This window comes from Sminthopsis crassicaudata, chromosome 4, assembly GCF_048593235.1.
Source record: "Sminthopsis crassicaudata isolate SCR6 chromosome 4, ASM4859323v1, whole genome shotgun sequence".
Taxonomy (NCBI): Eukaryota; Metazoa; Chordata; class Mammalia; order Dasyuromorphia; family Dasyuridae; genus Sminthopsis; species Sminthopsis crassicaudata.
Window position 1 is genome coordinate 369478915 of NC_133620.1, and position 26033 is coordinate 369504947.

A 26033-nucleotide genomic window follows, 5' to 3' on the forward strand; every position below is an offset into this window, starting at 1 on the left:
CTTTATGGCTTTTTGTAACTTTTTGTCAGAATCTTGCCTTGATTCATCTTCCTTTAAAGTCTCTGATTGGACTTGAAATAGTCCTCAAAAGTTTTTCCTATTATTATTGCATAGTATTCTCACCTCAAGCTCCTTTGAAAGTTTGTCATGTTTGTCATTGACTTAGGATCTTAGATTTAGAGCTTAAAAGGACCTCAAAGGCTATCTATTCCAACTGTCTTATATGAAGACACTAGGCTATGTGACCACTTACTTGAGGTCACACAGATTGTATAGGGCAGAGGCAGATCATCTAACTCCAAAGTCTTTGTCCTTTCCACTATACCAAAGATGCCTGTCTTAAAATTATTGAGGGTTGATATATTATAAAGAAAATTTCTCATATTGCCTTTGAAACAAGTTGTACTATATATACCCAGAATTTCCATTGATTTATACACACACACACACACACACACACACACACACACACACACACACACACACATATGCATGGTGTTTGTTGTTGTTGCCTCATTTATTGTCTATCCTTAATCAGACAGAAACCTGTTAAAGACCTTTAGCTTTAAAAAGACAAGTTCTTCTACTGTATTCAGGACCATCTGCAGTCAACCTGATCTATATCTTACCGCTGGACCAGAGGAGAAAATGAGATTGATGATTTTGCACAGCCTTAAATCACTTGCATGTGATCTTTGAAAAGACAAACAGCATCTATATACCTCGAATAGGACTAGACATTTTTAATTTAAAATTTTACTATTCTTCCAGAAGGAAATCAAATATTTTAGAAGAGTTTTTAGAGTTATAGTAGTAGAAGTTTGACCTATTTTCAAAAAGTAGAGTTTAAATAAGCCTTGTTCCTTTTTTTTTTTTTTTCCAAGCATTAACCAAAGTCTTAAGGAAGAAAATGCAGTTTTTAAGCAGTACCATATTTTTTAGGCCTTAGTACATGTTTTTTAGCCTAAAAATATCCCGAGGCTTATTTTCTCTTCCTGAGGTGTAGTTTTTGTCCTGTCCACTTCTTAGAAAGTATAGTCTTCTTCCCGATGTGGTAAAACTTTAGTCTTATACGTTAATTATTTTCATCCAGTAGTTCTCATTTTATGATTATTGTTTCCTAAGTTAATATTTTAATTGTTATGGTGAATATTTTTTGTCACCTGCCTTTTTTTCTTTATTGTGATTATTATGACTACAGGGAACGTGCCTTCTCCAAATGCTCCCTTAAAGCGGGTGTTAGCTTACACAGGCTGTTTTAGTAGAATGCAAACCATCAAGGAAATTCATGAGTATCTGTCTCAGAGATTACGCATCAAAGAGGAAGACATGCGCCTGTGGTTATACAACAGTGAGGTAAGAATTTTTAAAGATTGTTATGAATCAATCATATCAAGTGTTAAAAAACAGCATTTATTTAACAAACATTCATGAGTTATCAACTATAAATGAAAACCTTTTACTGTTCATAAAGAAAAGAAATTTAGTGTTAAGAGACCTGAGGTGGAAAAATCTGTAGTTCTAAGCCTTAGGGATTATATGTGCATTTACATAGATGGAAAGGGTAGGACAAAATTTGGAAACAAGAAGTTGTCTTGTCTTGGCAACCTCCCAGTCTCCCACCTTATTTTGCCTTTTCTCTATCTTCAAGGAAAAAAGTATTAGGAAATAAGACTAGAAAACTATGAGATGACACGAGGTCTTACGTGCAACAATAAAGAATTTGTATTTTATTTAATGACTGAATGAACAAATCTTAAGTATTTACTACGTATCAAGCACTTTGCTGAGTTCTGGGAATACAAATAGAAAAATCCTTATAGCCCCTGATATCAAAGAATGTGCTCTTCAATTGGAAGGAAGGGACAACATGTAAAAGAAGATTTCAGGGCAAAAGAGGAGGCCCTGGGCTTCTTAGGTCCATAAATAATTGAAATAACTATCAAGGAACTGAAAGGTTTTATATGGCAACAGAATTAAAGATTAGTACCATCTAGCAGATAGACTTGAAAAATAGAGACCAATTAGAGAGCCATCAACAGTAGTCAAATAGAGAAATAATCGTGTCTGAACTAGGGCTGTGGGTGGAAAAAGGAGAATGATGGAATGAATGTGAGAGAAGTTTTGTGGGTAAAAAGAAAAGGATTCAGCAACTTATGAGATGATAAGGTTAAGTATCATTCTCATGGGTTTGTTGTCTAGGACAATTGTGGTATCATTAGTAGAAGGAGAGAATTTAAGAGGAAGGATAGATTTTAGCAGGGAAATAATGAGTTTGAGTTTTCTTTAGGAAATAAGGGCTCTGAAGATCAGGAATAAAGATATATAATTTGGGAATTGTAAATAGAAATAGATACTTGAAGTCATGGATGGTAGATGAGATCTGAGGTTAACAAGGATTAAGAATTTTGTTCATAATAGTTATTAGAGAATGTATCTATCCTGAAAAAGAACTTGAATATATCCATAAATTTACCTCTCATCTAAGCCTTGCCATCACACTTGAGGATATGTAGAGTATCTGTTTTAAAAATTAGTCAAGGAGTAAATGTTAAAAGAGATGTAGCTTTTAGTAATAGAGAAATGGTAGTCCGTGTTCTGTAGTCTGCCTTGGTGAGAACCTGAGGTACTGCACTTTAAAGACCTTTATATATATATGATATATAGCAGAGTATAGAAAAAAAGGACAACTAAGATAATGAGGAGCCTTAAATTCATGTCATCTTAGGATCAGTTGAAACCTGGAGAAAGAAGACTTGGAGGGGATAGGGAGACATTATAATGTCTTCAAATATTTCAGAGACTGTCTTGTGGAAGAAAGGTGACTTCTCTTTAGCTCCAAAGGATAGAAATATTTCAATAGAAGTTGCAAAGAGGAAAGTTTAGGTTTGAGATAAAGTAGAAATTCCTAATGATTAATTAGCATCTGAAATTAGATTGGCTTCCTTCTAGAGGAAATGGGTTTTCCCTCCTTGGAAGTCTTCATGAAAAGGTAGATATCTGTTCTAGTATGTTAAACTGAAATTCTTTTTTCCTGTCTCAGCTAACTAGCTGCCCCCTTCATCTGACTCTGACATTCTGTAATTGGTTTCATAATGCTTAAGAGAGTAGGTCTTATGTTTGACCATGAATATACTTGTTAATATTCTGTTTCTTATTCCTTTCTTCTTTTTTAAGCTTGTGTAAGCTTTTAAGCTTAAAGAAAGTATCTATTATTGTTGTTATTATATGAATTTCATTAAATTTAGTATAGTTTTTGCCTTTTGAGTATCTGATTAAACTTAATTTCAGCAAAGTTTTCTAAGTCAAAATCAAAGTAAATTTTGACTATATAAATAAAATGATGCTTTCCCATATATGACTTGTTTTAGATACAGAGAGAGGCTATACAACTTACTTGCTCTCATACAAACAATAGTATATAGCTATGTTTTATCAGATTTCCATAACTAAAATTATACGAATGAAGTTTTAAATTATCATATTCATTGGAAGAGAATATGCTTAAATATAAACATTTTCAAAAATATATTTCCTTTTTCTTACAGAACTACCTTACTCTTCTGGATGATGAGGACCATATGTTAGAATATCTGAAAATTCAGGATGAACAGCACTTAGTTATTGAAGGTAGAAGTCTACCACATGCTGATATTGAGAGTGGGATAAGAAAAATTTAAGGGTTCAGGGTTTCTTTCTGTTAGGCATATTTTCTTATTTTTAAAAAGAGTTAATTTATAGTTAATCTCTTTTTTTATATTGAAGAAATTTCTAAAATACATGAGCTCCTAGAGCAATCTTTTAAAATACTTCTCAGATTTTAAAGAATAGTTACAGAAACTTTTATTGGATTCTTTAAAAAGTAAATGCTTAATTAGGAACTTAACATTAACTATCCAGGCAATATGCCTGGATACATTGAAAAAAAATTTTGTAAACAGGCACATTCAGATAATGTGAGGCTAATCAGTGGTGATTCTAGCACTAACCAACAAACTTACTTTTATTTTTTTCCCTTAAGTTTGTATAAAACAAACAAGCAATCCATTCTTTGCTCCCTGCTTGCTACATGGAAGTGTTCTTAATGTTAAGCTAGTCAGGTACAATACTCTTATAGATTTACACTTAAAGTAATATATTTTTAAGTTAAAGTATAAACGTTATTTCTAAACTTTAATACCTTACTTAGGTAAACAACTTACAGTTGTAAGTCTGATTTTATTCTTAGCAGTTAGTTCATTTTGTATCTTATTAATGCTAACTTAAATATCTATACCATGCCCAATGATACAAACAAAAATAGAAAGAAAAAAAGAATAATTCTTCCCATATCATAATTACTTTTTTCCCATTTTTGACATATTTTAAAAGAACAGATTGATTTAGAGAAAGGAAACCTTTTTTCTCCTCCCCATGGGCCCCTACCAACTATTGAGCTGCATGACTTGAAGTATGTGAGGAATTAATATATTAATATCTTTTTCTTTCCAGTTCGGAACAAAGATATGAGCTGGCCAGAAGAGATGTCATTTATAGCAAATAGTAGTAAGATAGATAGACACAAGGGTAAGTCTGATGTTTTTAATGTTAACATATGAACTAAAAACTGCATACGAGAAGGGTAAGAAATTGATGCTTATAATGGCTTAATTTTATAGTATGTTTAGATGATGTTAAACATTTAGTACTTGGTTTATACTTCTAAGAACTCTATACAGTTATAAGTCATGAAAAGCTGTTATATATGTTTACCTCTGATGCAGAATATTTGCTATATGAAAAGCACTTGCTTCCATGGTGCCAAGGAAAATTCAAAGATAAGAAATAAAGTTTCTGCTTTGAAATTTGTAATTATATTTACACCAAAAATTTAATTCACTTTTTAATCAAAACAGCCACATAATTTTTGCAATTGATTGTCATTCATTTTAAAGGAAAGCATTGTGTGTATTATTGAAAAATAAATGTAGTATTATTATAAAATAATTCTGATTTGGGGCAGCTAGGTGGCGCAGTGCATAGAGCACCAGCTCTGAAGTCAGGAGGACCTGAGTTCAAATTTGACCTCAGACACTTAACACATCCTCGCTGTGTCTCTGGGAAAGTCACTTAACCCCAATTGCCTCAGCCAAAAAACAAAAACCAAAAAAATAATAATTCTGATTCTGGGGCAGGAAGTAATAAGTAAGCAGTTTGTTTAAGAAATGACAGATATAATGAATAAAAAGAAATATGAATACAGGAGTGGTAATGCATATCTATAATCCCTGCTGCTTGGAAGGCTAAGACTAATCACTTGAGCTGAGGAGTTCAACTAATGTAGGTTAAGCATAGCGTGTAATCATACTAACTCTTGCTCCAATATGCTGAGCTTTGAGATGTGGAGTGAGCAAGCTGCCAAAGGAGAAATGAACAGATCTAGTTTGGAAACCAATCTGGTTAAAGCTTCCAATCCAATCATTATTAGGGTCAGACCCACGAGTGATTGATAAATTTCCAGTCTAGGTGGGACAAGAAGACCACTCACCAAAAGAAAAAAAAGAAACAACCAACCATAGAAAGTGACATTAATTATAGGATACCAAGTGAAGAGCGTCCAGTCATATAATTGTGTTGATTATAGTTATGTAAATAAAAATGAAATCTGGAAAATATACAAAAAACTAAGCATGTAGATAAGAGGTTGCACATAAACAAGATAAGTTTGCTACTGCTTTATTAGATCTATTTTACATGTTTTAAAAACTACAAGTGTTAAATGGTTATGGTTTTATAGAAATTAATCATTTTGTGTTTTTTAAGGTTGATATTTGGTTGTTGAGATTATGATTTTAAAATTATAAGTTACAAACTGTCAGTGATTTGAATATACAGGATTCTTATAGTCTGTGACATATTAATTACTAAATTTAAGTTTTAGTTTTTTAAGGGCTTTTTAATTTTGTTTTCTTTGCTATAGTTCCCACAGAAAAAGGAGCCACTGGCTTAAGTAATCTGGGAAACACATGTTTTATGAACTCCAGCATCCAATGTGTCAGTAACACACAGCCATTAACTCAATATTTCATCTCAGGGAGACATCTTTATGAACTCAACAGGTAATTATTATCAATTCCTTATCAGACATACTGTTTTGGTATAAACTTCATCATAACCTAGATTCTTTTTTCTCCACTCTTACCTTAAAAAAATATTATTAGTACTAAGTAAAATCCAATTAACATTTAGGGGATGGTAGAGATATAGATTTTTAACAAAAAATGCTGGACATATACATATAAAATGCAAAACTAACATTATTTGCATTGAATGGGTAAATGTTTCAAGGAAAGGATGCCTTCCTCTCAACTGTTATTTAACACAAGGGACAGAGGTTAACTAAAGGGAAAAATCAACAATTTAAATTACATAAAATTGAAAAAAATTTCTGTATATGCTAAATTAGTGCAGCAGAGATAATTAAATTTTCAATCAGGAAAAAAAATTTTTTCATAAAAATTTCTGATATCCAAGATATAGAAGGTATTAATTCAAGTATATTAAGACCAATGATCATGTCCCAAAAGGTACAAATCATCAATTAATTTGAATAAGAAGTTCTCTGAAAAAATTATAAATTATTAACTACACAAAAGATTATGCAGAAAAAAAACCACACCTAGCAAATTAATAAAAGATAGGAAGACAGCGTGGGGGGGGACAACAAGAAAGTAGGCATATATCAATATGGCAGAATTTTTGGCAGAATTGAAAATTGGTCCAGCTCCTTGGAAACAAATGTTCAGAATTAAATGAAGTGATTAAGGTATTGATACCCACTGACCCTTAGATCCCACCAATGGCATGTATCTCCAAGAGATCAGTATTCAAAGGAAAGGTTCCATAGCAACACTTTGTAGAAAATGGTAACAAAGTAGGTGTCTTGATTGAGAACTGGCTAATTAAATTGTGGTATGTGAATGTGATAAAACATTATTGAAACATAAGAAATAATGAATATGAAGAGTTCAAGAAGCTTATAATGTCTTATGGGAACTGATGTAGAGTGAAATAAAGAGAACTAGGAAATTAGCACCCACACTAGCTCCCATAGTATAAGTGACAAAGACAATAAAACAGTGCTGAATGTTTTTATCATTATGATGATTAATTTTATCTCCAGCAGAGAATTGAAGAAATGTACCTCTCTTTAAGAGGTGGGGGACTATAGTTGATGGGTACATGAAGTATCAGATGAATCTCCTTGTTTGGTTCTGTTGACTGTTTTTCTTTTCTTTGTTTAAAAAAAGACTTTCTTTGGTGTATATTAGAAAGCACCAATGTCAAACCATAAACCTTCAACAAAACTTAAAAGAAAAAAAGTTGGTTTGAAGAACTGGTGCTGTATATGGAATAACTGCATTCAGAAGCTTATAAATTCTTTCCTTGAAGGGGAAAAGCCTTTTGTTACAGGATTTACTTTCAAATTTTCAGGACCAATCCCATTGGAATGAAGGGTCACATGGCCAAATGTTATGGGGACTTAGTGCAAGAACTGTGGAGTGGAACACAAAAGAATGTTGCCCCCCTGAAGCTTCGGGTAAGTAGATTGTGGCTTATAAAAGGATAACATTCTTTTTCTCTAAGGTGTCTTTTTAGGGTAGCTTTTCTGTATATAGTTTTTCTTTTTAATAAGTCAGCTTCCCAGTTCCTCCTTTTTGTTTATATATTTTTTTTTTAAGATACCAAACATTTATTGACCTTGGGCAATAACTTCTGATTCTTATTGTCCTCATTTCTAACATGAAGAAATTGGACTATATTATCTCCAAGGTCCCTTCCAAGTTTAGATTCTAAGTGGAAATAAATCATTGTATTAGACTACATAATTGCTTCTAATTCAGAATATATTTCATCATTGAATATCTCACTTTAATATTTTCAGTAACTTTTTGACAAAGTATGAAGCTAAAAACCTTCAAAATATAAGTATAGAACATTATATTAGTATGATAAAAAACTATGTGTATAAAACAAAAAGCTAGAATTATTTGCAACAGGGAAAATACAAGCTTTCTCAATAAATACTAGAGTTAAGAAAGATTCCTTTTCTATTTTATTTTAGTCCTAAAAATGCTAGCAGTAATAAGAGAAAGAAATTAATAGCTTCTAACATAGGAAGAAAATAAATAAAACTGTCCATATTTACTGATGACATGACTTACTTTAGAAAATCCTAGGGAATCAACAAAGATATTAATTGTGTTCAAATAATCTTTTTGGATGGGTTTCTTTCATTATTAGTAATATGATAGGTTGTGTATATGCTTTACAAATTGTGAATATAAAATAATCTTTACAAATAAGATTCATGGTATTTGGAATAGAATTAAATAAAAATCATATTCTTATGGGTTATTATCAATCAAAAAATAGAGAATTTTTAATGTATTTCAGTAAATTACAATCTTCAAGAAACCAGCAACTTTAAAAAATTGAATTGAAAGTTAAAATGTTATGTTAGAAATGCAAACATGAAAAAATACCCAGGTTGTACTTGGTGAGTAAAGGGGAAAGCACATCAGATCTGTGTGCTTGGATGCTGGACAGGTTATGCTACAGTTATTTTTTTAATTAGCAGACTATCTGATGCTTTGTGTAAGGCCATTTGTAGTCTAAGAAAATTTAAAAATTAACAAATATGGACAAATTATATAGTACTTTCCTCATATAAAATGGTCTTTTTCAATTGTGAAATGTTTGCAGTTGAACAAGATAAAGCAGTGAATAATTTTAGTTTTTACTAATTTTATAGTGGACGATAGCAAAATATGCCCCCAGGTTTAATGGTTTCCAGCAGCAAGACTCCCAGGAACTTCTGGCTTTTCTTTTGGATGGTCTTCATGAAGATCTCAACCGAGTTCACGAGAAACCATATGTAGAACTGAAGGACAGTGATGGTCGTCCAGACTGGGAAGTGGCTGCAGAGGTTTGTCAGTAATCATTAGTATTTAATGTTGGAAACCGCTTGAATCATTTTGCTGAACCAACCAACATTTTTAAAAATTTTATTACGTAATTTTACAAACTTATTTATTCCTTGTATATGGTAAAATATCACCCCTCCTTTCTGAAAGAATAGCAAATTTCCTCAGTCCATTGGCCTTGTTATCTTTTTTTTTTTCTTTCCAGATTTCAAGTGGGATTGCAAAAGGAGAAGAAGAAAGGAAATGCCCTAGATATTTGCTGAAATATTATACCTTATGACTTATGGCATTTTCTTATATCTTCATTAGCAATTAAAAATATTAGCCCAACAGAAGTGCTGCCTCTTTTTAATGATCTCTGTGCAATTATAAAGTCTAAGCTTGTGCCCAAAGAAGAAATGATAAAATTTATTTTCTTACTTTGCAAAACTGGAAAACAGTGGATGTCAGATATTACATATGTGGTTAATTAGTTGTTTAGTTTTGCTAAACTTTTTTTCTTTTTTAATTTTTGGTGGAGGGGATAGTTTTATACCTTGGGGAAAGGGAAAGTATAAATTGGAATTAAGGTGATGTTAAAAATATATATCAGTAAAAATTTAAAATTAAGAACATAAAATTATACAACCACTTGCCACTGGTTATCACCATTTCTTTACTTTCATCTGACTTGTTAAAATTTTTATTTATCATCAGTATTTTAAACTGTTAACTTTTTAAGGAAATAAAAAGATTGTTACATGCCAAATGAAGATCTAAAATCATATTTCAATTTCCTTAATTTCTGCCAGTTCAGTTTGATAAAACATTCTTTCTTTTTCATGGTCGTTGAACTTCTTTGTCTCTATTTCCCCACAGGCCTGGGATAATCACCTGAGAAGGAATCGCTCCATTGTTGTAGATTTATTCCATGGGCAGCTAAGATCCCAAGTCAGATGCAAAACATGTGGGCATATAAGTGTTCGATTTGACCCTTTCAATTTTTTGTCTTTGCCACTACCTATGGATAGTTACATGCACTTAGAAATAACAGGTGGGTCATAATTTTGAAGAGTCACTTAGGTCCAGAGAATCATTTATCTCATTTTAGTTTGATTGATAAGAAAAAAGTAATGTTGTGCTGTATTCTAACAAATATAAATATTTTATGTACTTTAATTTAGCCAATTCCACTAGAGGGGAAGGATTTATGAGGGGGAAAAGAGAGGACCGGCCTGAATTGCCGTAGTGAAAAGATTAACAAGTGGGACCATATATTCAATATAAAGATAGCCTGCTTCTCCTATTATACTGAAAATACTAGCAGAAGTCATCAGGGAAAGATGAATAATAAGAAGGAGAAATTCTAATATCATTTCTGCTGATGTACATATGGTATGCTTATACCATACACTTAGGAATTTAGGATATCGACTCATTTATACTTGTGTCTGTTGTATCTCTTTAGTTTCAAAATATTAGAATTTGTATTATGTCTTGCAAACTCTCAATTCGAGCTTATTTTCAGTGAATAGAAAAAAAATTTTTTTTCACTTTATTATTTGGATCCCTAAATACTTGAATACATACTTAGAGCTATGACAAACAAATTCTAGGGCTAGTATACTTACTTAACATAACAGCTAAATCTAGAAACATAAACCCAAATTTTGTTTACTACCTCTTCTCTTTTAGTTATCAAGTTAGATGGTACTACTCCTATTCGATATGGGCTCAGGCTGAACATGGATGAAAAGTACACAGGATTAAAAAAGCAACTGAGTGACCTCTGTGGGCTTAAACCAGAACAGATTCTTCTTGCAGAAGTACATGGTTCTAATATAAAGGTAACAAAGGCTACTCACTTAGAATACTTTCCATGTTGTCATGCTTCAGAAGTCACAATTTTCTTGACTTTATCAAGGTGAAACACAAGTAGAATTATCATTTCATTAAATGACCCAAAGAAGTAATGTGGATAAATTTTTAATTTCTATATTTAAGTTGTCTAAGACAACAACTTGTATGCCTAAGGCTTATTGTCATTGCTGGTGCTGTCCTTAAGAGGAAACAGGCCTCTAAGCCATATTCTGTTGCAGATTATTTAAAATAAACCCTAACTATGGAGATAAAGATACTTTTAGCTGTAATCTTTTTGAAAATTCCTTGTTGCCCAATCATCCCTCCCCCATTTTCACTAGTATTTTTCCAAAGTTGGGATACTTTAAAGAATCTTTACTGTGCCTGTCTGTCCTTTAACCACACTTAAATTGTCTGTGTCCTATTACTCAGTCTCTTTTTCCCTCAAAATGGATTAAGGAAAATTGACATCATTGATCCTATTTATACCATGAAAGGGGAGGAGTATAATCCAGATATATATTATTTGCCATACTTTAGATTTCTTTCATTAGCATTGTTATCTTAGTATAGAAATCAGAACAATTCCTCACCTTTCTTGATTTCTTCTGCAATAGAAAAATAGAATGTGTCTCTCTGAAATTTTAGAGTTTAAATATTTGAGAACTCATGATCATAAGGAAGATAACCTCATTGTGAATTACATCTTCCTTTCCATAGCTAATTAAGGATATTAATTTTCTGCCAAGTTGTATTGTATTCTCTTCATTAAGACGTTAAAACAGCTTTTTTTTTTTTTTTTTCCCCTTATTCTGGTAAGAACTCATATGATATAATATTATAGAAATTATTTTTCAGTGTGTCTGAAGCATCCTGTCATGTTTTCTAACTTATTCTTCTGCAGAACTTTCCTCAGGACAACCAAAAGGTACGGCTTTCAGTGAGTGGATTTTTATGTGCATTTGAGATTCCTACCCCTGGATCCCCCACCTCAGCCTCAAGTCCAGTACAAACAGGTAAAGCAAAATTAGAGTGACTTGTCATTTTATAAATGAAGAAGCCAAGCGAGTCCTAAAGAGGTTAAATGACTTGTTTGATGTCACATACTAGCTAAACTGGAGTTACAAGAGAGGTCTTCTCACTAATGCACTATTGGTGAAGTTGTGGAGAACATTCTATTTGGAACTATGCCCAAAGGGATATAAAACTGCGCCTACCCTTTGATCCATTAGTGTTTCTACTGGATCAGTATCCAGACATAGAGGCATGACCATTAATTTAGGAATAGCTAAACAAACTGTGGTATATGATTGTAATGGAAAATTATTATTATAAGAAATGACAAGTAAGATAATTTCAGTAAAATCTGGAAAGACGTACATGAATTGATGCATAGTGAAGTTAACAGAACCAGGAGAATGTTGTAGACAATAACAACAATATTGTTTAATGAAGAATTGTGAATGACAACTATTCTCAGCAAACAATAAATTCTTAGATAATTCCAAAGAACTGTCAAGCATACTGTAATGCCTCCAAAGAACGAACCAATCAATATTATTATTTGAATACAGGCAGAAGCATGATGTTTTTCATTTTCTTTCATTTTTTTTCCTTTTGTTTGTTTTATGCAAAATGATTAGTATGGAAATGTTTTATATAATTGCATATGTATAACCTATATCTGAATGCTTATTTTCTCAGGGAGGGATCTGGTGACAGAGGGATGTATATAGAATTTTGAATTCAGAAGTAAAAATGTCAGTTTAAAAAAAGGAGAGGTCTCCTTATTCCCTGTTTAGTGCTACTAACATGGAAATAGAGAGGTACAAATTAAATAACAAAAACTATCTATTGGTCTCAGAGCTAAAAAATTAAAAAAGAAAATATGTAAATAGTATTTAATTTTTTAAAGGGGATAATATAGTAATGAAAAATTCTTTGTTTTCAGCTATAATATTTTTCTGTCTTTTAGACTGCTATTAATATAATTCCCTCTCATAGTAATTCACTTGAAGGCAAGGAAAAAGATGTCTTATCTAAACTTTGTGCACCATTTGATTCAGTGCTCTGTTTATCAACTGGCTTTTAATAAATGTTAATTTATACAACATAAAAATATTACATAAAGAATAGAATTTCAGAAAGTAAAACCTTAGGTGTTATAGGGCCAACATCTTCACTAGAACTTAATAAGAAAACATCTACAGTTTAGAGAATGATTTAATACTGTATTTTAACTTGGAAGTATGGAGAAATTCTGTTAAATAAAAAACATCTTAGAAGTGATTGTGTTTGAATGCTGATGATGTTGATCTATGTTTCTGTATGGATCTTTAGATAATATTCTGTATTATTTACTTAATTGTGCTGTGAAAATATGCCCTGATGTAAGGATCTATGGATTGCTTTAACAATTTTTGTTTTCCATTCAGTGAACTGCTTTGGGCAAGGGATTGAATTTCAGGGTAATAAAGAAAACATGTATATATAATATTATGCTTCTTTCTGAATTTACAGATTTCTCTGGCTCACCTACAAATGGAATACTGAATACCAGTGGTGATGTTGTTCGACCAACTCTCATTCCCAATGGAATGCCAAATACAGTTGTGCCATGTGGAATCGAGAAGAACTTCACAAATGGAATACTGAATGGCCATGTGACATCATTTCCTGACAGTCCTTTTATAGGTTACATCATTGCAATCCACAGAAAAATGGTTAGTTACACATCAAAAGAGGATGGGCTTGCTGGCATAATGGGAGTGGGGAGTTGCCTTTGTAAAACTGAAAATACTGTTAAATTTATGTTCTTAAAACTGTGATGGGTGATTATAGTCAAAGATATAGGATGTGTAATGCCTGCAGTGGAAATGATACTGCTTCATTTAGGAATCAAAAGGCACTTAAAAGGCAAGTAGTTACATCTATCAGGTTTAACGAATCTAAGAGAGTTTAAATTTATATCACATTGTCTTGTAACTATATATTTCCCATCTTTCTCCTATTATAAGATAAACTTGCCCATAATTATCACTTCCTAGCCCCTGCCAGGCAATGATTGTAGCTATTCAGCACTTTTTATAAAGCACCTTCTATATATTAGGCACTGGGACAATAAAGAAAAATGAATTATGAAGGATGGCTACTTGGTGTAGTGGATAGAGCACCCACACTAAAATCAGGAGGACTTCAGTTCAAATCTGGCTCAGACACTTAACACTTCCTAGCTGTGTGACCCTGGACAAATCACTTAATAAGTCCCAATTGTCTCAACCAAAAAAAAAAAAAAAGAAAAAGAAAAATGAAAGAAAAAAAATGCATGATCAGATCTGCATTTTAAGAATATCAGTTGATAACCTGTAGATAGGTTGAACCAGAGACAGAAGAATTTGGGAATAGGGACACCAGTTAAGAAGCTATTGTAAAAATCCAGGCAAATAGTAATAAACAAACTGAATGGGAATAGAAGCTGTATGAGTAGAGCGGATGATAGATACAAGAGATGTTGTGAAAGTAAATAGAGTGAACAAGATTTAGCAATTGATTGGGTATAGAATAATTAGATTACATATAGGGGAGAGGAAAAAGAGGAGAGTTTAGGCTGATTGATTCCAAGGTGGTAAAATTGGATGACTAAGAAGAAAAGTGGTATCCTCAATAGAAATATGGAAGGTTAGAATAGAGATAAGTTTGGAAAGAAATTGAATACCTATGAAGAGAAAATTGGGGGAGGGGGGGAAGGCCATGAGATTTGATAATTAACTGGTCATTGGTAACTTTGAAGAGAACAGTTTTAGCTTAATGATGAGAGCAGAAACCAGATTGCAGAGGGCTTAGAAAAGAAGAAGTAATGAATCTAGTGTAGAGTTTTGCCAAAAAGGAGAGGCAAGATATGAAATCATAGCTAGCAGGGATGAAGGGGAATGATAGCAAAGAGAAAAAAGAAGTAGATGTGTTTATAGGCAATAAGGAAGGGGCAAGTAGATAGAAGAAGAGTGGAGATTAAAGAGATGAAACAGAAAATGGGGATTTTCTCTAGCTCCATTCAACAAGTCATGAAGAGAAATAAAAGAGACACATAGTAGAAGTAAACCAGGATTGGGGGTTGGCAGGGCTTCGATACCCAAAGAAGAGAAGATGGCATTGAGTTAAATTACTTCACCGAAGGACTGAGATAGTTGAGAGGAAATTGAAGGCAGTGCAATTGTGATAGCCTAGGAAAGGAATCGGGGAATAGAAGTCACAGTGAAGATTAAGAATAAAGTTAGGCATATACTTTAACATATATAACATGTATTGGTCTACCTGCCATCTAGGGGAGGGGGGGGCAAGGAGGGGAAAAGTTGGAACAGAAGGTTTTGCAAGAGTCAATGCTGAAAAATTACCCATGCATATATCTTGTAAATAAAAGGCTATTTAAAAAAAAAAATAAAGTTAGGGTATTAAAAATATAGGAAAAGATTGAATGATAAAAAATATATAAGCAAATAGAGAAATTTTTTTAGTTCTGAACATGGAAATAGCAATAGTTGTAATTGATGATGTGATAAAGGAGTATGATCATATATGTAGCTAACATAGATTTGGAAAATGTTATGTAAACTGAGAAGAATGAAAAACTGAGGGGACTGGGAAGGGTTTGAGGGAGCAGCAGTATTGAAGTCCTGTAATAGGAAAGCAGGAGAGAATTTACAAAGTCACTGAACTCATAGACAAAAGAAAAATGTCTTGGGGGTTAATAGATAATAGCCTGATTGGCAAGAAAAGAGGGTTCTGAGGAATGGCTGTAGAAAAGTCTAACTAATACTTTTTTGTTGAAATTGTGAACTGATCCAGCTATTCTGGAGAACAATTTGGAACTATGCCCAAAGGGCTATCAAACTCTGCATACCCTTTGATCCAGCAATTTTTCTGGGCTTATTATCTCAAAGAGATCTTAAAAGAGCGAAAGGGACCCATATGTGCAAAATTGTTTGTGGCATCCCTTTTTGTAGTGGCAATGAACTGGAAACTAAATGGATGCCCATCAGTTGGAGAATGGCTGAATAAGTTATAGGATATGAATGTTATGAAATACTATTGTTCTGTAAGAAATGATCAGCAGGCCTGGAGAGGCTTGACCTGATGCTAAGTGAAGTGAGCAGAACCAAGGGAACATTGCACACAGCAACAAGAAGACTATGTAATGATAAACTGTGATCGATTTAACTATTTTCAACAATGAGATGATTTCAGGTCAATTCCAACAGACTTGTGATGAAGAAAGCGATTTACATCCAGAAAGAGTACTATGGGGATTGAATGTGGATCACAACATAGTATTTTCACCTTTCTTTGTTGTTGTTTGCTTTTTTGTTTCTTTCTCATTTTTTTCTTTTTGTTCTGTAGCATGATAATTGTGGAAATTTGTATGGAAGAATTGCACATTTTTAACCTGTATTGGATTACTTCCCCTCTAAAGCAGGGGATGGGGAAAAGAAGGGAAAAATTTTTTTGGAACACAATGTTTGCAAAGGTTAATATTGAAAATCATCTTTGCATATATTTTGAAAGTAAAAGTATTATTATTATTATTGTTTTTTTAAAGAAGAAAAGTCTAGAAATGACAGTAGGGAGCAAATACCCCACTTTGAGCAGTGAGTTGAAGATATAAGTGAAAATGCAAGTATAGTACAAAGGAAGCAGTGCCATCAGGAGGAAGTTAGGTTTCGGTGCCAGGAGATTAATAGTAGGAAAGGAGGAGGATTAAGGATGAAATTAAGTTTTTAATTTATATAACAATTGTGGAAGGAATAGGAAATTTTGAATAAAGGGAGATTAAGAGGCTTAATAGAAATGAATGGGAGGAAAATAGTGAACATTTGGAAATATAAAGAATGCGATTTATGTATCAGCAGTAAGTAGTTTAGATTTACTGAAATATGGGATGTGACACCCAAAGTAGTGAAACATGCTGTTATTCTGCTGAGTATAGACAGAGTACTATCTTGAAGAGAGGTCCACTGAAGTAGAGATATGATTATGTTCTTTTTTTTTTTTTAATAATTAATTTAATTAATTTTTACAAAAATTTTATGCATAGGTAATTTTCCAGCATTGACAATTGCAAAACCTTTTGTTTCAACTTTTCCCCTCCTTCCCCCCACCCCTTCCCCCAGATGGCAGGTTGACCAATACATGTTAAATATGTTAAAATACAAGTTAAATACAATATATGTATGCATGTTATTTTGCTGTACAAAAAGAATCGGACTTTGAAACAGTATACAATTAGCCTGTGAAGGAAATCAAAAATATAGGGATTGGGAATTCTATGTAATGGTTCATAGTCAACTCCCAGGGTTCTTTTGCTGGGTATAGCTGGTTCAATTCATTACTGCTCTATTGGAACTGATTTGGTTCATCTCATTGTGGGAGAGGGCCTCGTCCATCAGAATTGATCATCATATAGTATTGTTGTTGAAGTACATAATGATCTCCTGATCCTGCTCATTTTACTCAGCATCAGTTCATGTAAGTCTCTCCAGGCCTTTCTGAAATCATCCTCTTGGTCATTTCTTACAGAACAATAATATTCCATAATACTCATATACCACAATTTATTCAGCTATTCTCCAATTAATGGACATCCACTCAGTTTCCAGTTTCTGGCCACTACAAAGAGGGCTGCCACAAACATTCCTGCACATACAGGTCCCTTTCCCTTATTTAAAATCTCTTTGGGATATAAGCCCAGTTGTAATGCTGCTGGATCAAAGGGTTTGTCCAGTTTGATAACTCTTTGAGCACAGTTCCAAATCGCTCTCCAGAATGGCTGTATGTATTACAATTCCACCAACAATGTATCAGTGTCCTAATTTTCCCACATCCCCTCCAACATTCTGCATTATCTTTCCAATCTGACAGGTGTGTAGTGGTATCTCAGAGTTGTCTTAATTTGCATTTCTTTGATTAATTATGACTTGGAGCATCTTTTCATATGTCTAGAAATAGTTTCAATTTCTTCATCTGAGAATTGTCTGTTTATATCCTTTGACCATTTATCAATTGGAGAATGGCTTGATTTCTTATAGAGTCAATTCTCTATATATTTTGGAAATGAGTCCTTTATTAGAACCTTTGACTATAAAAATGTTTGCCCAGTTTATTACTTCCCTTATGATCTTGTCTGCATTAGTTTTGTTTGTACAAAAACTTTTTGGCTCCTGAACAGGGACTTGAACTCTGGACCCTCAGATGATTATATTCTTTAGAGTTTTCCCTTGAGATGTTCAAACTTTAGTCAGATCATAGTGTTGACTATAAGAAATAGAAGGAAAAAAATAGAATTTTGAGTTGTCATAGAAGAGAGGAGAAAATTTCCAGAAAAAAAGGCAATTAGTATGAAATTCCACAAAAAGAACAAGAAATCTAATATAAAGTATTTGTATTTCATAATTATGACCTCATCTGAGAAATTTCAAAAGAGCAGACTCATAAGGCTGAAAGTTAGATTTTCAATAGATGGTGAAGAACTAAATGTAATAGAATGTAAATAATTTGTTCATATAGTTTGGAAGTAAAAGAAGAACACTAGGACTATTTAATCATGTTAAGGCTTTTATACAAGTTGTAAGTGAACTATTTGAGAACAAATGGTAATGAGAGAGATGATGTTGTATGGGAACTGTCTTTGAAGATTCAATAATTTTAAAGATCTGCATTACAAATAGAAAATTATTAACATTATAGCCTTTCCTCTTAGACTGAGAAAGTAATATTAAGAGATTAAGTTTGGAGATATATTGGAATGGAGAGGAGAATCAAATGAAAGAACATCATAATGAATAACCTTGATATTTTAAAAAGTATTAGACTTTGTGAGAGGATGACATGGGTTGAAATCTAATATCTAGCTATAATGTATAATATATAACTAATTTATGTCTAGTAACATCAAATCCAAGTAGCTTGACCTCTCTGAGCCTTAGTTTTATTATCTGCAAAATGGGAATAATAATAACAACTTGTAATTTGTACCTTACAGGAATGTTGCTAACCTTGACTTGCCCTGTTAGTGTCAATCTCTACAATGTAAGTGGTCATCTGCAGAAAGTAGAAATGGAAAGGAAGTGGGTACTTAGAAAGACTTTGATTATGCTTAACATTCATCTCATAACATTGCAAAATAGAAGATTAAAATAATAACCTGTCAGAGATGATTCTTTTTCCCTCCACGCATTTTTTGTTTGTTTGTTTGGCTCATAATTAGAATTTCATTGATTAAAGAGAACTTCCTCCATTCATGCAGATGAGGAAATTATCAACCAGTCAACTAACTTTTTTGAAGGATCTACTTTGTACCAGGCTCTATATCAGGCACTTGGAATACAGAGACAAAAATTAAACAGTTTCTAAATTCAAAGAAATTGCATTCCATTAGGGTAGAAACAATGTTCATATACGAATTTATAAAGAAATTATGCCAAATATATAAAAGGTGGTTTTGGAAAGGAGTTGGTGTTAGCTAAGAGGATCAGAAAAAGTTTTCATACAGAAGTTGGTACTTCAGTTGAATCTTGAAGGAAGCAAGGGATTTGACAAGGCAAAGAGAGACTGCATTTCAGACAGGCAGTTCTGTTAGTACAAAGGTTTAGAGAGAAATGTTTGAGGAACACCTAGGCCATTTTGACTGAACTACAGATTGAAGAGGGGGAGAATAATGTGTGATGAGTGTAGAAAAGTTGGTTGAAGCCAAATTGAGAAGGATTTTAAACATCAAACAGAAATTAATATTTTCTCTTAAGAGACAATATAGAGTACTAGAGTATTTTGAATGGGGGGAAAGGGGAAGGTTACATGGTCAGACTTGGACTTCAGCAGTTTTATATTGAATTGTGATTGTTTGGTGTCCTTTGTTCTCAAAGAGGACCAAAATGAAATCACTGTTTCAGTGACTAGTATCTGACCAGTACAAGTTTGTAATTCTATGCCATAGGTGGAACACAAATAGAGTCCCGAACCCTCCTGACTCCCTACTGTAACCCTAAATACTTGATTCTAACTGCATATTTTGCATTTCTTCTGAACTAGTTCAATTCTGCTTTACTTATAGAGAACAGCACTTTCTCTTATGAGGACATGCCATGCTGGGCGGTCCTGTACCAGTGTCTCCCATGTCATAGAATCAGTTCTAAAGTTGAGAGACCTTGTTTTGCTTTTTCTGATGCCTTGTTAGTGCTTGCCATGTGTGTAAGCTTGCCATAAAATAATCTTTTTGGCAAACGTACATTTAACATTTGAATAGTGTGCCAGCCCAATAGAGTTATGCTCTCTGCAATAGAGTTGGAATGCTTGGCAGTTTAGTTTGAGAAAGGACCTCAGTGTCTAGTACCTTATCCTACCAGGTGATCTTCAGAGTATTGGAGTTGGGAAAAGATTTTTGAAGCAGGCCAATTAGGAAGACAGTACAATAGTATAGGAAAGAGGTGATGAAAGTGGCTATGTAAGAAGATATGTTGGAATAAGTAATGTTGTGGAGTCTCAAATAATTGATTGGTCAGTTGATTAGATATGTGGGATGAAGGATAGTTACAAATTGAGGATAATGCTAAGTTTGCAAAACTGCAAGACCAGAAAGATAGTAATTCCTTCTATTTAAAATAGGAAATTAAGAATGGTGTGTTTGAGATGTATTGAATTTGAGGTGACTATAAATATCCATTTTCAAATGGTCTAGTAGGCAGCTTAAAGCCTCAAGGAAAGAGACCGAGACTGAAGGAATGTAGGATTAGAGAAAAGCTTTTGGTGCATAGGCTTGGGGGTTACTCATGGATGCAGAATATAAATGATGAGTCAATAAAAGCAATTGAGAAGGAGCAGTCAGATAGGTTGGAAGATCAGGGGAATGAGGTCATAAAAATCCAGAGAAAAGAAAAAATCCAGAAGGAAAGAGGATGGTCAACAGTGTAAAATGATGGAGGGAGGTTTAAAAAAAAAAAAAAACACAAAAGATGAGAAGAGACCATCAGATTAGAAAATTATTAGAAGTGATTGAAAATTTTATTAGTAACAAGTAAGCTATTTTATCTGAGTGATGAGATTGAAAGCCAGATTGCAGAGAATTGAGAAAAGTGAATGAGAAGTGAAAGCAATGATCAGATAGCTTTTTCTAAGAGTTGGCTGTGAAAGAAGGACCAACTTAAAGAAAAGCTTTGAAGGGAAAGTAAGTTCTTATAAGAGTTTTTGTTGTTGTTGCTTTTGTTTGTTTTGTTTTGTTTTTGTTTTTTAAGGATGGGAGAGACCCAGGCATGTCTGAACTAAGAAAAAAAGAACTAGAACATAAGGCAATCTGATGGGGAAGAACTAAAGAGTATAGGATTAAGATCTCATAGAAGGGTGCACCTTAACAAGGAGAAGTAAAGGAGAGGGTTATTGAAAGTTTAGAGTTATCAAGTTCTGATCTGGAGTTATCTTCTGATCTGGAGGCACTGAAAACCTATGCCCACAGCCATGGTGTGAAATAAATGCTTGAATCTATGGCTTCCTAACTCTAAGCTCAGCTCTAGGTCTTATAAGTATTGCTGCTTCTCTTTCCAGGCTTTATTAATGCCTTTTGTTTTTTTACACCATCTCCATTGAACCCTCTTTTGTAATAGATAAAGTTTCTTAAAACCAATCATCAGAATAACTGTCAGCATCATTTGTAATCTTTCACATCCTATTCTTTTACCTAGAGGAGGAACGTATATTTCTTTAACATCTGCGACCACTATTGTTCATCTGTGTTCAGTTTCCTTTTATTATTGCTTCTGTTTACATTATTATAGTAATTTTATCCTAGCTCTGCTTACTTTTCTCAGTACTAGTTCATACAAGTCTTTTTTTCTTTGAATGCTTCAGTTGTGAACTTTGAACAGTATCTCTATTACAAAGCCAGACAGGTAACCAAGTGCTCTGGACAGCTCTTCTTGACTACTAGAAAACATTAAGCAATCCTTTCTATGTAGAACTTTGAAACTTAGACAGTGTGTCTTATTTGATGTTTACCCCAATTCTAAGGTAAACCGTGCATATGACATTTCCAGATAAATAAACTGAAGGCCAGAGAGATTCCATGATTTGCTGAAAGTCACAAAGGTAGACAGTGGAAAAGCTACAAGTAGCTCAGATCTCTGGGGCATTGGATCAGTATTTTTTCAACTTTGTGGCAGTTTTTCCATAAGTTTTTATATTCCCTAAGAAAAAATTTTGATCTTAGTAGTGCTCTCCTTTCATTGTATAAGAATTAGCTCCTTTTAATTTACATTTGTTCAGTAACTATTCTTAAACAATTGATTTTTTTTCTCAGCTTTTTATTGAGAAAGTACCAGCAAACTTTCTGTTGGAGTCTACTTAAATTTTCTAAAGTAGTTCTTCCTGAGCCTACTTACACAGAATGTTAGGTATATTTATTTTAAAAGATATAATCAAATTATTTTTAAATTTTCAAACAGAAACTACTTTAAATTCACATTACTTACAGGACAAATTAATTTATATGTTGTTCCTTGAAAGAATTAGAATACTTGCATAGTAAAAATCAGACCCAAAAAAGAAATCATATCTCTTTAAAAGGTTGGGAATAACAATAAGTGGTCTCTGTTGTCATCTTCTCAGTAGCTTAGTCTTGGGAGAATACATTTCAAAGCACTTTAGTGTTTACTGAGAGAACTTCTTTAGAAATGCTTTAGAGAGGCAACAACTGCAGGTGGTGCAGTGGATAAAGCACCAGCCCTGAGGTCAGGAAAGTTCTGCTCCTTTGGATGCATCTTATGTTTCAGCTTTTTGTTTTCTTGATTTATATACATAGATGAGGACAGAACTTTACTTTCTGTCATCTCAGAAGAATCGCCCCAGCCTCTTTGGCATGCCATTGATTGTTCCATGTACTGTGCATACACGGAAGAAAGACCTCTATGATGCAGTTTGGATTCAAGTGTCCCGACTAGCCAGCCCACTTCCTCCTCAGGAAGCCAGTAACCATGCCCAGGATTGGTGAGTGTGGGGGGTTTATGTGGTGTGTTTTGTTACCCAAGGCTCTGAAGGAATAAGCAATGATTTATATAAACTTTGCACAATTTATGGGGATACACCTAAGTGTCAGATTAATGAATAAATAGTAGCTAAAGAGCTATCTAGAGGACATCATATCCCAACCTTTGCCATTTTATCCTCCATAGAAAATTGTAGCCTTTCCCCATCTAACCAAGTCTAGTGATGAATAACCTTTACTTTGGCTTACTAGCTAAACTTAAACTTTTTACTATAGCCCATCTTTTTACTTATTTTTTTCCTCACTTTGTATATACATTCTACAGATGAACGTTTGTCACAGCACTATGAAGCTGAAAATATGACTCATTTATTTCAGTGTGTGTGTAGTATGTTCTCTGCCATGAGAAATTAATCTATTGGGTCATTTTTATGTTGAGTTCTTTTAAGCTTCAAAAACTGGAAAAAATACTGAAAGATATAAGCAAGACTTAAATTGTTGTCCTTATGGTTTTTTTTTTCCATTTTAACAAACAATATTTTTGCATTAAACATCTATTAAATTGTCTATGTTAAATAGACAATAAGATATTTATGTGCCAAAGGCTCAGATTATGATACAGAAGTAAATAAAAGATAATCCCTGCCCTTAAGAGAAAAAAAGAGATATACATAAATAATTAGAAAATAGAATGTAAGAGAGTTATAAAGTGTTTTATAGAATCAGGGGTCTTTGGAGATCATCTGACTCTACTTTTCTCATTTTAGAAATGAGAAAATTGAAATCCACAGAAAGGTTAAGTGATTGGCCTAAAGTTTCCCAGAAATAGCAAAGACAGAATTTAACCACATACCCTGGCTCTCCAAGTCAGAATCCCATGGTCATACCTGAAGGGCAGATCACAGTCAGTCTTTCTCTCTCTCTCTCTCCCCCTCTTTCCACTCACTCCTATTTATGTCTAAGGAAAATCAAGTTTAAAATGACCATCCACGGAAGCTTCGAAGAGGGGAAAGGTGTTATTAAAGATGAGCCTTTCAGTAGATGGAAGGGGAGAATCATAGGATTTAGAGCTGGAAGGGATCTTAGAGATTATCTTCTTCAACCCCATCATTTTACAGATGAAGAGACTGACAGGTTACATAATTTGTCCAAGGTTACATTGCTGGTAAGTAGCAGAGGTAGGATTTAAATGTAATTTTTAAAACTCATTATCAAGTACACTCTCCCCTAAGTCATGATGCTTCATTGAATTTATTGAGTTTTTACCACTGTTAGCATCATGACAGTTTATTTGTTTTCTGATTTCAGCTGTGTACTGAGGGTGGAATCATTTTATTGCTGCTGAGGAGCACTTGAGAAGTTCTGCTTCTCTAATAACTGAGTAATATGAATGACTATGTTCATTGATTGCCTTTAGTGGTTCGGGATCATTTGATATATAACTGAACCACTAGAGGCTCAAGATAAAAAGTGAAAGAATGGTACCAACATGTGGACTAGCAGCAAACTTAGAAGAGAACTATCATTTTTCAAAGCAGAAAATGAAATGCAGAAATTTTTCTATTTTAGTTAAGAAATGTGTAGTTTTTGCAATTTTCCAAGAAAATACTGAGTAAAAGGGCATATCATTCCACTCTTAACAAACTATTGCTAGTTAATTAATCAATCAGCAAGGTTTCATTAAGCATCTGTTGTACACTAAGCACTGGACAAAAAATTCAAAGACAAAGATGAAACTGTTCCTGCTCTTAAAGAGCTTACAGTCAGAAAACATGTACACATAGGATTACATAGAAAATTAGGATGTACAAAATAAATACAAAGTAATTTGATAGGGCAGACATTAGCAACTGGTAGAATTTAGAAAGGTCTCCTGTAGGATTGAGCTGAACTCTGAAGGAAAATAAAGAGTCTAATTCTGTGAGATGAGGATTGAATATACTCTACTTGGGGGGTAGCTAAAACCCAGCTTCTGTGATAAGTGTATTTTGTATATACTTACATAATGTCTCTTTAGAATGTACATTCCTTGAAAACTGAGGCTAATGCTGACACGTATTGAATGCTTTAATAAATGCTTATTGACCTACTGACTAACAAGAAGATGGAAATTAGTTCAATTGAATGAATGAAAAGGCATTTATAAAGTACTTACTGTTTGCTAAGCACTGAAGATACAAAGGTTTAAGAGAGATAGCCCCTGCCTTCTAGGACCTAATATTCTAATAGGGGGGAAATAACATTTAGGAAATATATAGGGAAGGTAATTTTGGTCTGATAAATAGAACTGTAACTTAATAAGCCCTTTCCAGTAGGAATGGTACTATTGATTTGATTGTTGTGGCTAGTATAAAAGATGGAATATAGCAGGTTATAGGGGAGAGTGAGAATAAGAAATGGCAGACAGAAGGCATGATGGACTGGTTGGGATATGAAGGGAGAAATATGGTTTGGGTGGGACCAGCTATAATGGGCTAAATGGACACATTTACTTCCACTCAGTCACATTGTCAGTATTATTCGAGTTGTGATGTGAGAACTCCAGGTTAGAAAATTAACTTTCCCTGAGACTAGAGTCATAGATTTTACAGATACAGGATACATAGGATTAGGTCTAGTGCAGAGGGAGTTGATCCAAGTGAGAAGCTAGTCAGTGAAAGATGGCAAGATGGCCTAGCTGGAAAGCTATATAGCATGTGAAGGTGAAGTATGGGTTGAAGATTGTGTGAAGGCTTGTAATGTGGAGAAAGGTAAATTGGAGCCAGCCTTGGAAGGGCTTTAAATGCTAAAAGAAATTTGCATTAAGGAGGTATTGGATTATATTAAAGTAAGGGGTAGAGGGAGGGGTACAACTTACATGGTCATACATGTGCTTAACAAGAATTATTTTGGCTGCTCTGAAAGAGAGGTTAGAGAGAAAACTTGAAATAGACCATTTATTGCAAACTTTTTCAATATTCCATTAATTTGAGTTTTCCTATCAGTTTTCAGCCTTTCACTTTTCTTTTTCTTTTTTTTTTTTCCCTTTCTTTTTTTCTTTTTTTTTTTTTTTCCTGAGGCTGGGGTTAAGTGACTTGCCCAGGGTCATACAGCTAGGAAGTGTTAAGTGTCTGAGATCAGATTTGAACTCGGGTCCTCCTGAATTCAAGGCTGATGCTCTATCTACTGTGCCACCTAGCTGCCCCCAGTTTTCAGCCTTTCATAGAAAA

At 33.5% G+C, this 26033-nt stretch overlaps 1 protein-coding gene across 1 annotated transcript in view; it reads left to right on the forward strand.

Annotated features, from left to right (window-relative positions):
- The window catches only part of USP32 (ubiquitin specific peptidase 32), a 218945-nt gene that overhangs the window by 164308 nt on the left and 28604 nt on the right, over positions 1–26033 (forward strand). Inside the window, 11 exon segments of the mRNA XM_074262000.1 lie at positions 1202–1356; positions 3549–3630; positions 4492–4566; positions 5960–6098; positions 7474–7579; positions 8795–8968; positions 9825–9999; positions 10641–10792; positions 11710–11821; positions 13326–13528; positions 22642–22826. Coding sequence (XP_074118101.1) covers positions 1202–1356; positions 3549–3630; positions 4492–4566; positions 5960–6098; positions 7474–7579; positions 8795–8968; positions 9825–9999; positions 10641–10792; positions 11710–11821; positions 13326–13528; positions 22642–22826 — 1558 coding nt within the window.